Here is a 13,526-nt window from a genome sequence, read left to right on the forward strand (position 1 = left end):
TATATGGCCAGTTTTAGGATTTGTTCTTTTGGCTGGCCAGAGGCAGTAAAAGCAGGCATTTAACCTCGGTTTTACCCCATGCACCCTGATCGCCCACCTAAATGCAGAAATGCAACTGCAAAGGGCTGTTCCCATGCAAAAAAAAATCAAACAGCATAACCAATTTGGCATTATCACCATTGAATGTAATCCATTCAACTTGACACTCAGTGTGACCCATTTGTGGTTCTGACGCAGCGGGTCGCCAAATTTGAGGGTGAATGCATATGTGAGAGGGTGACATATCGACCTTCTCGCCATATGCCATACATCCTCTAAAAAGCTATCCACCGCGGATCACTTTTCAGAGAGGAGGCAGCGTAGTTGCACGTATGAACAAGCCCTTAAAGATATTTCAGTATAAAGCCCCATACACACTATCAGATTTTCTGCAGATTTTTTCCTTCAGATTTACCAAAACTATATAATATGAGGTCAAACCTTAGGAGTTCCAATTTGTATGGAATCAGGCAGGCCCTTCTACTACATGGTTTTGGTAAATCTGAAGACAAAAAATCTGCAGAAAATCTGATAGCGGAAGTTATTTACTAAAGGAAAATCACTTTGCACTGCAAGTGCACTTGGAAGTAAAGTCACTGAAGCTCCAAAGGGGATATGCAAGGAAAATAAAAAAACAACATTTTAGCTTGCACATGATTGGATGATAAAATCAGCAGAGCTTCCACTCATTTCAGATCTACCCCTTTGATTTAGAGCGACTGCACTTCCAAGTGCACTTGCAGTGCAAAGTGGATTTGCCTTTCGTAAATAACCCCTGGTGTGTATGGGGATTACAAGTGCATACTTTTTTCGAACTATAATAATTTCAAACATCCAATTATGACCAGGAAATAGACAATTTTTTTTATATTCTTTTGCACAACATTCCTATACTTCAACAAACTTTACATAATGCTAAATCAAATGGTGATTTTTGAACGTACTTGTGTGCAGCATGTAAATTACATGCATTGGGGTTATCCACTCATGAGCTTCCATTCATTTCAGATCTACCCCTTAGATTTAGAGCAACTGCACTTCCAAGTGTACCTTCAATGCACTTTCAAGTGCATTTGCAGGCAAATCAACTTTGCACTGCAAGTGCACTTGAAAGTGCATTGAAGGTACACTTGGAAGTGCAGTCACTCTAAATCTAAGGGGTAGATCTGAAATGAGTGGAAGCTCTGCTGATTTCATCATCCAATCATGTGCAAGCTAAAATGCTGTTTTTTATTTTACTTGCATGACCCCCTCGGATCTACAGCGACTTTACTTTCAAGTGCACTTGCAGTGCAAAGTGGATATTCCTTTAGTAAATAACCCCCTGTAAGTGCACTTGGAAGTAAAGTCGCTGTAGATCCGAGGGGGAAATGCAAGGAAAATAAAAAAAAACAGCATTTTAGCTTGCATATTGTTATTATTATTCAGGATTTATATAGCGCCAACAGTTTGTGCAGCGCTTTACAACACAAGGGCAGACAGTATACTTACAATACAAATCAATACAGGAGGGACTAGAGGGCCCTGCTTGTTAGAGCTTACAGTCTAGAAGGATATGATTGGATGATAAAATAAGCAGAGCTTCCATTCATTTCAGATGTTCCCCTCAGATCTACAGCGACTGCACTTCTAAGTGCACTTTTAGTGCACTTTGCACTTGTACTTTGCACTTGTAGTGCAAAGTGGATTTACCTTTGGGAAATAACCCCCCATTATACGCGGTCCCTTTAAATGAATATTTGTGTGCGGTTTTGGTGCTAAAGTTGCAGAACTGATTCAACCTGTCTTTATATTAAAAGAGCAGATTAGCACAGGAGGGTGCAGTTGTTCACTTGACTATGTTTAGCAATGACACTCAACAGCAGCAGATTGTATCACTAACAAGTCCACAATTTGCAGTAAATGTAGCTTTAAATCACCGGATCTGCCTTTGTCATTACCACCCACATGTACACGCCCGGCTGACTATACTGTAGCTTCCTGTTACATAAAAACACAGAGGAAAAATGTCACAGGCACTCAGGCAGGCCTTCGCTGCAAGTCTGAGCCTGGAAACTTCAGCCGTTCTATTTCCCTTGTCTGTGTGGCCCTGATCATCTGGTAAGAAAGGCCTGTCTTTTACCCTAACTTCTCTAATGTCATCACAAGCTGTCACACACAATTACTAGGCAAAACACACACACGCACACACACAAAAAAAGCAAAAATATCATCGCAACATGTTGCCTTTGCTTTTAAACTAAGAGTTTTCAGCCATTTTAAAGTTTCCTTTTTATTGTTGATACAGAGCTGGAGAAGCTATCCATAGTTATGATTTGTCATGTTTTATTGTATATGTTTTTATTAGGTGCCTTTTGTGTTAAATTCATCATCGTTTGTTTTGATTCTTTATATTTTATTCCACTTAAATACCTGTCCTGCTAATCCTTTCATGATACGTGTGATAGTTTGCTATCACACGTATAGCAAACTATCTGAGGCACTGAGGTACTTTAAAAAAAAAAAAAAAAACTGAAAACATAGAGGAACACGTAGAACACGTATTTTGTGTAATATGTGCTTTTGCCGAGGTGGATTTTCAGCTCCGTAACTGTTTTATTACGCTGTATGCTAGGGGTCTCAAACTGGCGACCCTCCAGCTGTTGCAAAACAAAAAGTCCCATTACAAAGCTGACAGTTACAAGCATGATTCCCACAGGCAGAGGCATGATGGGACTTGTAGTTTCGCAACAGCTGGGGGGCTGCCAGTTTGGGACCCCTGCTGTATGCTTTAAAGTAGAACTAAATTCTAAATGTTTTGCAAAGAGTAAAGCAGGGTTTTAACCCCTGACATTTTTTTTTTTTGTGTGTTCCGTTGAAGAGATTTCCCTTCATTCCTTGTCCCATAGCTAAAGCACAAATGGAAAAGAAATCCCTCTAAAGCTGTGGTCTCTAAACTGTGGCCCGTGGGCAAGATGCAGCCCTTTGCTTGTCTTTACCCAGCCCTTGGGGCACTTTTCCTTTCACTGATTCAAGACACTATTCCTCCACCAATAATGGGGTATAATTCCTGCTAATAACATTAAAAACAGGGCACTATTTCCCAAATTCACAACAACGATGGGACTCTATTCCTCCCCATGAAACCAATGATAAGGCAATATTCCTCCCACTGACACTAACGATGGGGCACTATTGCTCCCCATGAAACCAATGATAAGGCAATATTCCTCCCACTAACACTAACGATGGGGCACTATTCCTCCCCATGAAAGCAATGATGGGTACTATTCCTCCCACTGAAACTAACAATGGGGCACTATTTCTCCCCATGACACCAATGATGGGGCACTATTCCTCCCAATGAAAGTAACAATGGGGTACTATTCCTCCCCATGAAAGTAACAATGGGGTACTATTCCTCCCCATGAAAGTAACAATGGGGTACTATTCCTCCCACTGACACTAATTATGGAGCGCTATTTCTCCCCATGAATGCAATGATGGGGCACTATTCCTCCCACTGACACTAAGGATAGGGCACTTTTCCTCCCACTAATGCCAACGATGAGTCACTATTCCCCACACGTACACCAACAATGGGGCAATATTTATCCCCAAGACACTGACAATGGGGCACTATTTATCCCCATGACATCAACAATGGGGCACTATTCCTCCCCATGAAAGCGATGATGGTGCACAATTCTTCCCACTGATACTAACAATGGAGCACTATTCATCTCACTAATACCAATGATGAGGCATTATTCCTCACACTATTCCTCACACTTACACCAACAATGGGGAAATATTTATCCCAATGACACCAACAATGGGGCACTATTCCTCCCCATGAAAGCAATGATGGTGCACAATTCTTCCCACTGACACTAACAATGGGGCACTATTATTCTCACTAATACCAACGATGAGGCACTATTCCTCACACTGACACCAACAATGGGGCACTATTTCTCCCCAAGATACCAATGACGGTGCACTATTCCTCCCCCTAATGACAAAGATGCACGGTTTACTCCCACTATCGCTAAGACAATTTATACTCCTAATGGCCACAGTCCTGCCCCCCTCATGCCCAAAGGTCAGTAAACTGGCCCTTTGTTTAGAAAGTTTGGAGACCCAAACTCTAAAGTAATTGAATCCCTGGTTGTCACCAAAATTAGTGTCCCTATTGGAGGATATGCCCTCTCTTCCTGGTGACACCCCAAAATTTGGGATTTCACTTTCGGTGATAACGGTCAACAGGAAAAACAGAGAGGGTGAATCCCCTTATAGGGGTACTGACAGCCGCTCTAATTCCTCTCCAATTTATCCAAAACAAAAAGAAAAGTTGCCTTTAGTTATACTTTGTTTCACAATGTTGCAAAGATGTTAAACTTAAACTTAAAAATTAGGCTTATAATATAAAGTGGATAAATTAATAGAACTAGAACAGTAATAGGCAGCACAAAACCACAGCTCCCTGTTTTTTCTTGTAATGTAATGCCCCCTTTATAGTGATCCTTGTTAAGATGTTAAGATGGAATTCCTGACAATTTTCTTTTCAGTTTTGAATGAAGCATTGAAAGGTTTCAATAGTTGTCAGGTTTCTGTAAGTGAGATTTCTCTGCACCCAGAGCCACACCAGGAAGTAAGTGAAAATCTACTGGAATTAAAGGGAATCCCACCTGATGCATTGGTATCAAGGGCAGGTATCCCCTTTAATCAATTCCTCCCAACGTGGTACATATATGAGGCCTCTCAGTGGGTAGGCTTTAATGGCAAGAGGCCCCATACGTAAACAGTTTTCTGTGCTGAGAGCATGCGCCCTGCACAGTCCCAGCATAGTCATTGGTGGGGATTGGAAAGCTCCTGATGCATACTTGCGATCGGGAGCTTTCCGATCATGTGACCACTGTGACAGCCAATCACAGAGGTCACATGACCTGAATGCGCACCTCTCAGCATTTAGAAGCTGTTAAAGGGCCAGGAGGCAGTGGCGGGAAGGAGTTAAAAGATATTCCCTTTACCTCTGTCCCGGAGACAACCACCTCCCTATCCAGGTAAATTGGTCACCATGAATAGTTCATGTAGATCCCCCCAACAGTGACAAAGACAGTGATAAAAAAATCAGATAGAGGTTGTCACCTATTTCTGCTCTGTCCAAAAGTAGAAGAAAACCTTTTGAGTGGAGTTCTACTTTACGGCTGGTTCACACCACAATTTCTGCATTCCAGATGCATTTCTGCATGCATGTTATTGATGTGTTCCGGTGTCTTTTTTGAATGGTTCTGGGGCGTTTTACCCCTCTTTTTTTTCTTCATCTCATTTGATTACATATGGGTTTTGCCACGTTCCAGTTGCGTTCCATACAGAAAAAATGCAACATGCTCTAATTTTGTTGACTGCACTGGAACTCCCCACACTAGGACCATTGAAATCTATGTTAAACACTGTCCATTTTTGGTGCAGATTAAAAATACACAGGACTGCGTCTGGTATGACCCAGCCCTAAGACCGGTAATAAAGTATATGCTTAAAGGGGTTCTATGGGTTTGTTTTAAGCGGCCCCGATCCTCCTGTTCTGGGGTCCCTCGGCAGCTGTCTTGGCTCCTCCCTGCAATAGCTAACCCCCCTCTGGGAAACTCTATCCCGAGGGGGTTAACTTGCGGGCGCACTCCCTGTCAAACACTCCATATACACAGAGTGTATGACTCGGTCCCGCCCCCCTGCGTCATTGGATGTGATTGACAGCAGTGAGAACCAATGGCTGTGCTGCTATCAATCTATCTTCTCTATCCAATCAATAGCCAGACTCCGCGGAGAAGAAGATGCCGGGGCATGCGCACAGCAGGTGAACGGGCTCAGGTAAGTAAACAGGGGGGCTGGGGGGGCGTTATAGCCAGGTGTTTTTTCACCTTAATGCATAGGATGCATTAAGGTGAAAAAACACAAACCTTTATAACTCCTTTAAAGTAGAACAATAGGCAAACCTTTTTTTTTCATTTTGGATAGAGCAAGGGAAGCTTATAACCCATGTCAGATTTTCTTTGTGCCATCTATGTCCAATTGTAGAGATTTACCTTCACTTCCTGTCCCATAACAAGACAGGAAGTGAGGGTAAATCCCTGCAAATTAAGAGAAACCTTCTGAGTCCCCTTGGGCCCCTAGAACTAGTATTCCCATTGGAAGATTTCCCCTCTACTACTTTTCTGGGGATAATGCAAAATTTGGGGTTTTCTTGAGATCAGATGGTCAAACCCTGCTCCCTGCCTATGTATTATACTAGTACTATAGATGTAGGTGGTCACTTTTGGACTAAGACTAGAATGTGACTTGGAAGCACATCCCATTCTGCTGATTTGACATTACACCAAATGTGTGGTTAGCTTCTTGACTCCTGATTTTCTTTCTTTGGTTCCAAGAGCCATGGACCTATTGTAGATTACTCTGTCATTTTAAAGTCTAGAGATCATTTTCTATCTAGTAACAAAATGTCTTGTGGTGACATATTTCACAATGTTTAGCCTGTCTTACCTAATTGCGTTACAGACGTTATACCTTCCATATTAAGCCATATAACCATTAAGAAAAGCAGAAGTCAAACCACATTTATAGGAAATTGAAACATGAAAACTATAAATAATATATACAAATGCAATGTAATGTACAGATCATCATGTCAGTAGGTTCATTTGATTGGGCAATGGTGACATTAGGAGAGTAAAGTTCTTTGCAGTAGGCCTGCATTTCAAGGGTAAAAGGCATGTTTAAGTCTAGCGGAACCCTTAGGCTAGCCTTGCATTGGACATGTGGACATTGGGGGACAGTCCGCTGCTGCAGTGGAGGGGAGCGAATGACCAGGTCAGTAAAAATACTGTTACTGTCCCCTAATTCAGGCAGTTAAAGTGATATTAAATGTTCACATGGAAGCCTTGTTTCTCCTCTTCTCAGGTCCCCCTCCAGCACTCCTGGCCCCTGCTGCATGCCTGCATTGCAAGCCACTTGCTATGGGGGCACTCATGAGTGCTCGCTCCCAAGCTGCTTCTGTGTGTCCATAAGACACACAGAGAGCGGCTTGGCCCCGCTCCCTCCTCACTGACTGTGATTGACAGCAGCGGGAGCCAATGCTGCTGTGTCTCAGCCAATGAGGAAGGAGAGACCAGGGGGAGCCACTGCTCCTGTGCACATTGCTGGATCGCGATACTTACTCAGGTAAGTATTAGGGGGTTCTGGGACGGGATTCTGCATGCAGAAAGTTTTTTACCTTCGTGCTTAGAATGTTCAGCCTTTAAAACCACTTTAACCCTTGTAGATATCTTATGTAATTCTTAGTATTCAAAAACTCTTAACATGATAAATGCCGCTATCTGTTAATAATTGTATGCTTCACCCTATTTAAGCTTACATTCTAACCCTACTTCATATCCAGGTCAGAGTCACCTTAAAGGTGTCCTTGTGAAATGCTTTTTTTAACACTTTGTAAGGCTTTTAATTTTGGTTCATTTTTACAAGAAAAATTGCTTGCCAGATGAATGGCATTGATCATTAACCTCTGTAGAAAATTCTTGAGATAATGCAATGAGGGGAAGTCAGGTATGACGTTGCAGTTAATACCACTGTTAAAAGTAACTAAAGGTTAATCATTCATTTTTTGTTTGCAGTTGAAACTGGAGGTCATCACAGCATTCTAGACTGAAGAACTCGGTATGGAGAGTCTTCCATATGATTTCAACCATTGTTTGGATATTGCAAGATGGAAGGAGCCCAGTAAGTCAAATGTGAATGAAACGCCAAAGAATGACACTGTGAAATATGGAGACACATATGACTCTGGCTTTCAAAGCATGAACTATGTTCAATCCCGGGGAATGGCTCCTAAAAGACAAGGGGATTGGTCACCTGAAAAGTCCAGTTCTGATGTTGTGGACCAGTCAGAGATGCAGATGAGAGTGGACTTCTTTCGAAAACTGGGTTATTCTGCAATAGAAATTCATTCAGTTCTGCAGAATCTTGGCGTTGAAGCAGATACAAACAGTGTGCTGGGAGAACTAGTAAAACATGGAGGAAACCCAGAACGGGAAGCTGTGCCTGAGGAGACCCTAGATCTTACTTTAGTCTCTCGAGGAGGTCTGGGGACAAGGGCAACCACATCTTCTGAGGAGGGTGACAGTAACAACCTAAGGCCCATTGTCATCGATGGAAGCAATGTTGCTATGAGGTTTGTTATATATTTTCTTTGTTTGAGGGTGGGGGGGAGTGCAAAAAATAACTTCCAAGAAAGCTCTAGATATTTAGTGACCATTTGTGAGTGTTTGTTATCTCTGTTACCTGGCCTACTGCGGAACTGTACTGAGATGGATATTACGTGACTCATGCATTTACCTATGCAAATATTACACTTAACCTTAATTCTGGGCAATACGGAAAAGCAGTACAGGTTTTCTCACAAAAGGGAGTGTATGCATATGTGTCTACATAAAACAAGATAGATAAAACAGGTCATCATTGTACTGACGTGACCTGACAAAACCTAATCATAGCGGTGGCAAACCTCCATACCTAATATATGTGTAAACAAAAAAGAAAGAGGAAAGAATGGGACTTTATATTATTCATTAAAGGGGTTGTAAAGGTAAATGTTTTTTCACCTTAATGCATTCTATGCATTAAGGTGAAAAAACATCTGGCAGTGCCTGCGCCCCCAGTAACCCCCGTTTTACTTAGCTAACCCCTCAAAAGTCCCGCGCTCGTCCCCCGACGTCCTTTCCACCGTTAAGCCTGGCCGCTGATTGGCTGGAGTGGATGGATGGAAAGCAGCGCAGCCATTGGCTGCTGGCTGTATCACTGGAGCACGCCCGCAGATGCTTCTCACCATGCGAGGGAGCTCGCATGAACATGAGAAGCACCTGCGGGAGGAAGCTGTACAGCCGCCGAGGGACCCCAGAAGAGCAGGTTCGGGGCCACTCTGTGCAAAATGAGCTGCGCAGTGGAGGTAAGTATAACATGTTTGTTATTTAAAAAAAATAATAATAATTCACTTTACAATCCCTTTAATAATAAACATAAGCAATTGCTATTAGTGAGCCAAACTTGTCTGGGCATCAGTTCAAAGTGTACTCGACACACGTTTCATGGCTCACGGCCCTCATCAGGAGTAAAATGCTCTGAAATTAAATCAATAACACATCTATAAATATAGGATATCCTTTAAAAAGAGAACCATCTCTCTCAAAAAAAAAAAAGCAAAAATAATATTTTTTTTATTTTATTATTAATGGATGAATGATCTATGAAATTGTACTGCTAATCATGGTGTATTTTACTTTGTATATTAATTGTATGTGTATACAATTAAACTGTTATTTACAGTATATCATGTATTTTACCAAAGTTTACTGATACTTTTTAACTTGATTTGGAAATAATAAACAATTTAATGACCATTATAAACTAGATATTTATTCAGTGACATGCCTTATATAAAGTCCCATTCTTTCCTCTTCCTTTTTTTGTTTAAACAGGTCATCATTTAATCCTTTGAACCAAGCTTTTTGAAACATATTCAAATTTAAAATACAATTTGTAAAATGTAGCAGCCCACACCTACAAAAATAATCTTTGATTGCTAATTCTGCTCTAAAGTAACCTGACTGGTTTAATATTAAAATAATCTTTGTACATCTGATTAATTTGACCTTTTTTTTTTAGAATTGATTTATTGTACTTCCTAAAGCAGTATTAAACATGTTGGAGGGGGGGAGGGGGGCTTTCACCATAACCTGCAAATGAGATGGCACACATTATTGTGGTGTCCTTCAAAAGTGATGGGTCCAGGATCCTCTAATTAAAAAGAAGAAGAAAAAATATTTTGACTGCTGATGAAGACACTGCTGGCCAGGAATCCTAATCTAATCTGTTTCCCCTGAAAATAAGACCTAGCGTGGTTGTTGGTGTTGGCTGCAATATAAGCCCTACCTCCCCAAATAAGCCCTAGTTAAAGTCCTTGTAGGTCTTATTTTCAGGGTAGAGCTTATTTGGGGGGTAGGGCTTATATTGCAGCCATCACCAACAATCATGCTAGGTCTTATTTTTGGGGAAACAGGGTAGCAATCAGCTTCCCTGCACAGATTAAAACAGGAAAGCCTTACTTTGAGTCCACTCAAGGTTCTCATTTTTAACTGCAGCCCTAATGATGGGGCAGTTTTTTTGACCTCTGAAACATGTTGGCTGTCTTTTAACACAATATCAATAAATTAATTTGGGCTCTTTTGGTCCGGCTCTCCTTCCATATATGTGGGTCCAGGATCCTGACAGCGCTTCATCCCCACCCATCACCATCTCCACCAATGCTTCTTTCGGTCCCTGCGGCAATCCTCTTTGGTCCAGTGGAGCTCCACAAAACACTGTGCATCTACATCATGCAGTGTACAGAAAGTACAAATAGTCACCAGGAGCCAGGGCACAGTTTCTTGCAAAACAGACTTTGCATGATTCTTTTCCTGGGAAAGTCTACCGCCTGGTGATTATTTGTAGGGGAATTTAGTTCTTCTTCAGAACTTTGCCAAGTTTACCATTCGCGATCCCATGTTCTCCTTTGATTTAGGCGAGTACAAAATGAGTCACTGACTGCAACAAGCCTGCTGTCAGTGAAATGTAAACCATCTGAGCATCTACCTGTGCTGTGCTATAGCAGCTCCCGTAATTTTATCCCTACAGGTTTCATATAAATCTGAATTTGAGAATAACTGAACCTGATTTGGGGGTTTTGCACACATTCTAATCATCACTTAATGCTGACTTTTTGGCCTTGTTAAGTAGGTCAGTAAGCCAGGCCTGATGTGTTTTGTATGACAATCCGTAAGCATCACAATACCAGTTTGTAAAGCCTATGCAAAGTAATGACGCGTAGACTCTGTTGGTTTGTGTAGTTTACAAGCAAGGCTCGCTGCTGAATCATTTCCTGTTCTAGAATAGGTTTGCTAGCTGATTTTGAAACCTCTTTCAGAGAAATGAATGGTACAAGATACAAACTATTTGACCCATATTTAGATAGTAAACCAGTGGCACTTTAGGGCACGTTCCTTTTTTTTTTTTTTGTCTCCATATGAAAGGTTTTGTTTTAATATAAAAGTTTAAGAATTTACTGTATATATACTAACAAAAATAATAAGATTTTTTTTTACATTTTGGACTGTGGGGAGAAGGGCTAAAACCTTTTCCAGGGTTTTACTGCTATCAGTATGACCCTTCATGAGATTCTCCTTCACTTTTTTTTTTGTTTTATTGGTGACATCTGGTTAAAGTATGCAGTTTTCAATGGAACAGTGGATGGGAAATCACTTGCCTCAGTGACATCAGTTAGTAATGGGATTTCCTGTAACTTTAGGGAGATTTCCTCTTGGTTCAGCAATATTAGCCTGACAGATTTAATAACGTTTTCCTTTTCAATCCAAAAAACGTTTCTGACTGAAAGTGTGATTAAAAGAGATTAAAAAAAAAATACATATTTACACTCACCTAGGTGGATGCAGCATTAGTCCGATTCTGCATCTGTCCTCCGCCGGCTCTGCACTGAGGGATCAAACACAGCTGATCACTTTGTTCTCCCCTCCAGTTTGAGCAGAATGCGATGACTGTCAGTCAGCTGCTCTCTGCTCTGCCCCTCCAGCGCTCACTGGAGTTCTGGGATGTGCAGGGGACAGGAGCAGCTGGCTCAGCCTCTTAGTGGTTTTTTGAGAGGCTGAGCCAGCTGTCTGAGTGGAGCCTGGACTAGCTAAGCGATGTCAGCCAACAGCAGAGTTTAGCCCACTGTCGACTGAAAACGGGTCACAGGAGTGTTCCAAAGGAGAAGGGCAAAAAAAAACATACTTCTCCTTTAAATCCATTTTCACCTGTTTTAACTTATGTCCATTGTATAATAACATTACAACCATGGGCCGTTGAAGTAGTAGAATGGTTGCCAATCGTGATCTTCTGTAAATTGGTGATTCCACAGCTCCAGTGCAAGTCACGTTGTCACGTGTGGGCATCCTGCGCACGTCACTGCAGTATTTGTGTCTTGGCTGCCCAGAGCCGATTGATACTCTGGCAGTAACGTGGCCATATGTAAAAAAAAAAGTATCTAAATATTAATAAACAAATTAAAAAGCATACATTTTTTATTTTTTTTTATAATGTGGATAGTCCCCCTCCATGGTTCATGCCTACAGGTTTTGGGGGGAGGAGGTGAATGGGCGGCTCCAGCCTCAAGATTGACAGCAGATTACTTGCCCTTTAGTCAAGCCCACCTAACACAGGCGATTGTGTCACCATGAGTAATTAAAAGTGAAAACAAAATAAATGGATGTAAAATCATATAAAAAAGGAATGAATGCTTGCTTATATATAGTATATTGATAATGTTTATTTAAAATGCACAATATCTGTTATAATCATTTCAATGCTTGGGGCAAAGTTTATTTTTATTGATAGCAAGGAGGAGTTTGTGTGCATTGACTTCTCCTGTCTCAGCCTCTGACCTCTATGTGCAGGAAAAGTGATATACATAATCATAAACTTGCGATCAATCAACATAAAATCCGCCCCAAGTGGATATTTGAGAGGGGGGAAAGAGGAGAGATGTGCTGCAGACTGGCACAGTGTTTGATCTATACAGGACTTGGGTAAGTATCTAGTGGGTGAAATGAAATGAAAATGAGAATGCATAAAGGTAAAAAATGTTTTCCCTTTTGAACCACTTTATGTTCAGTTTATATTTATTGCTCTAGGGGACTTGAAAAATAGGTAAATAAATAAATAGTTAAATAATACTGCTTTGGTTTAGACCTTATGCACACTGGATGTTTTTTCCGCTGTTTCTAGGGGCACCTGACCTTTTTTTTCCCTGTCTCTAAGGCTGCTTTCACACTGGGGCATTAGGGGTGTCGGCGGAAACCTTCGTTTTAGCAGCACTATTCGGCCCATATCGGGGGGCTATTAACCCCCTCTAGAGACCAAAAAAGGCTTAAAACCGCGGTTCGGCTGCGCTGCCCATTGATTTCAATAGGCAGGGGCGCTTTAGGAGCGGTGCTCCTACAGTGCTGCAAAAATGCTGCTTATTTTATCGTCCTGCAAGAACACCGCTTCAGTGTGAAATCACTCGAGCTTTCACACTGGAGTGAGAGGAGAGGCTCTTTACAGGTGCTATGCAGGCGCTATTTTAGCGATATAGCGCCTCAGTGTGAAAGCAGCCTAAATGCCCCAACATGTTAACCTATGTGTCCATGCACATATAGGCATTTAGAGGACTTTAGAGGCAGGGGTCACTGGAACTCCAGAGAGGGTGGGAGGGCCTGGCTCAGGCTCTCAGCGGAGCACTCTCAGGGACATTATTGCTGGGATCCCTGCAGAGCCTGGACTGGATCTTTGACATCTTAGCACCTAAAGTGGATTTCCACCCAGTTCTGTGTTTATTAAAAGTCAGCAGCCACAAATAGTGTAGCTGATGAATTTTAATAAACACA

The 13,526-nt window shown here is 41.6% G+C and overlaps 1 protein-coding gene across 2 annotated transcripts in view; it reads left to right on the forward strand.

The window, feature by feature from the left end:
- ZC3H12A (zinc finger CCCH-type containing 12A) overlaps positions 1-13,526 on the forward strand; it is a 39,695-nt gene that overhangs the window by 5,710 nt on the left and 20,459 nt on the right. The window contains exons 1-2 of one of the 2 annotated variants that reach the window (XM_077481791.1): positions 2,000-2,139; positions 7,686-8,242. In XM_077481791.1, coding sequence (XP_077337917.1) covers positions 7,731-8,242 — 512 coding nt within the window. In that variant the 5' untranslated portion in view covers positions 2,000-2,139; positions 7,686-7,730. Of the gene's footprint in view, positions 1-1,999; positions 2,140-7,685; positions 8,243-13,526 lie in introns of those variants that run through there. The other variant, XM_077481790.1, reaches the window with a different exon arrangement.

The sequence above is a fragment of the Lithobates pipiens genome, unplaced genomic scaffold (assembly GCF_037356315.1).
Source record: "Lithobates pipiens isolate NorthernLeopardFrog02 unplaced genomic scaffold, aLitPip1_a1.2 Scaffold_16, whole genome shotgun sequence".
Classification (NCBI taxonomy): Eukaryota; Metazoa; Chordata; class Amphibia; order Anura; family Ranidae; genus Lithobates; species Lithobates pipiens.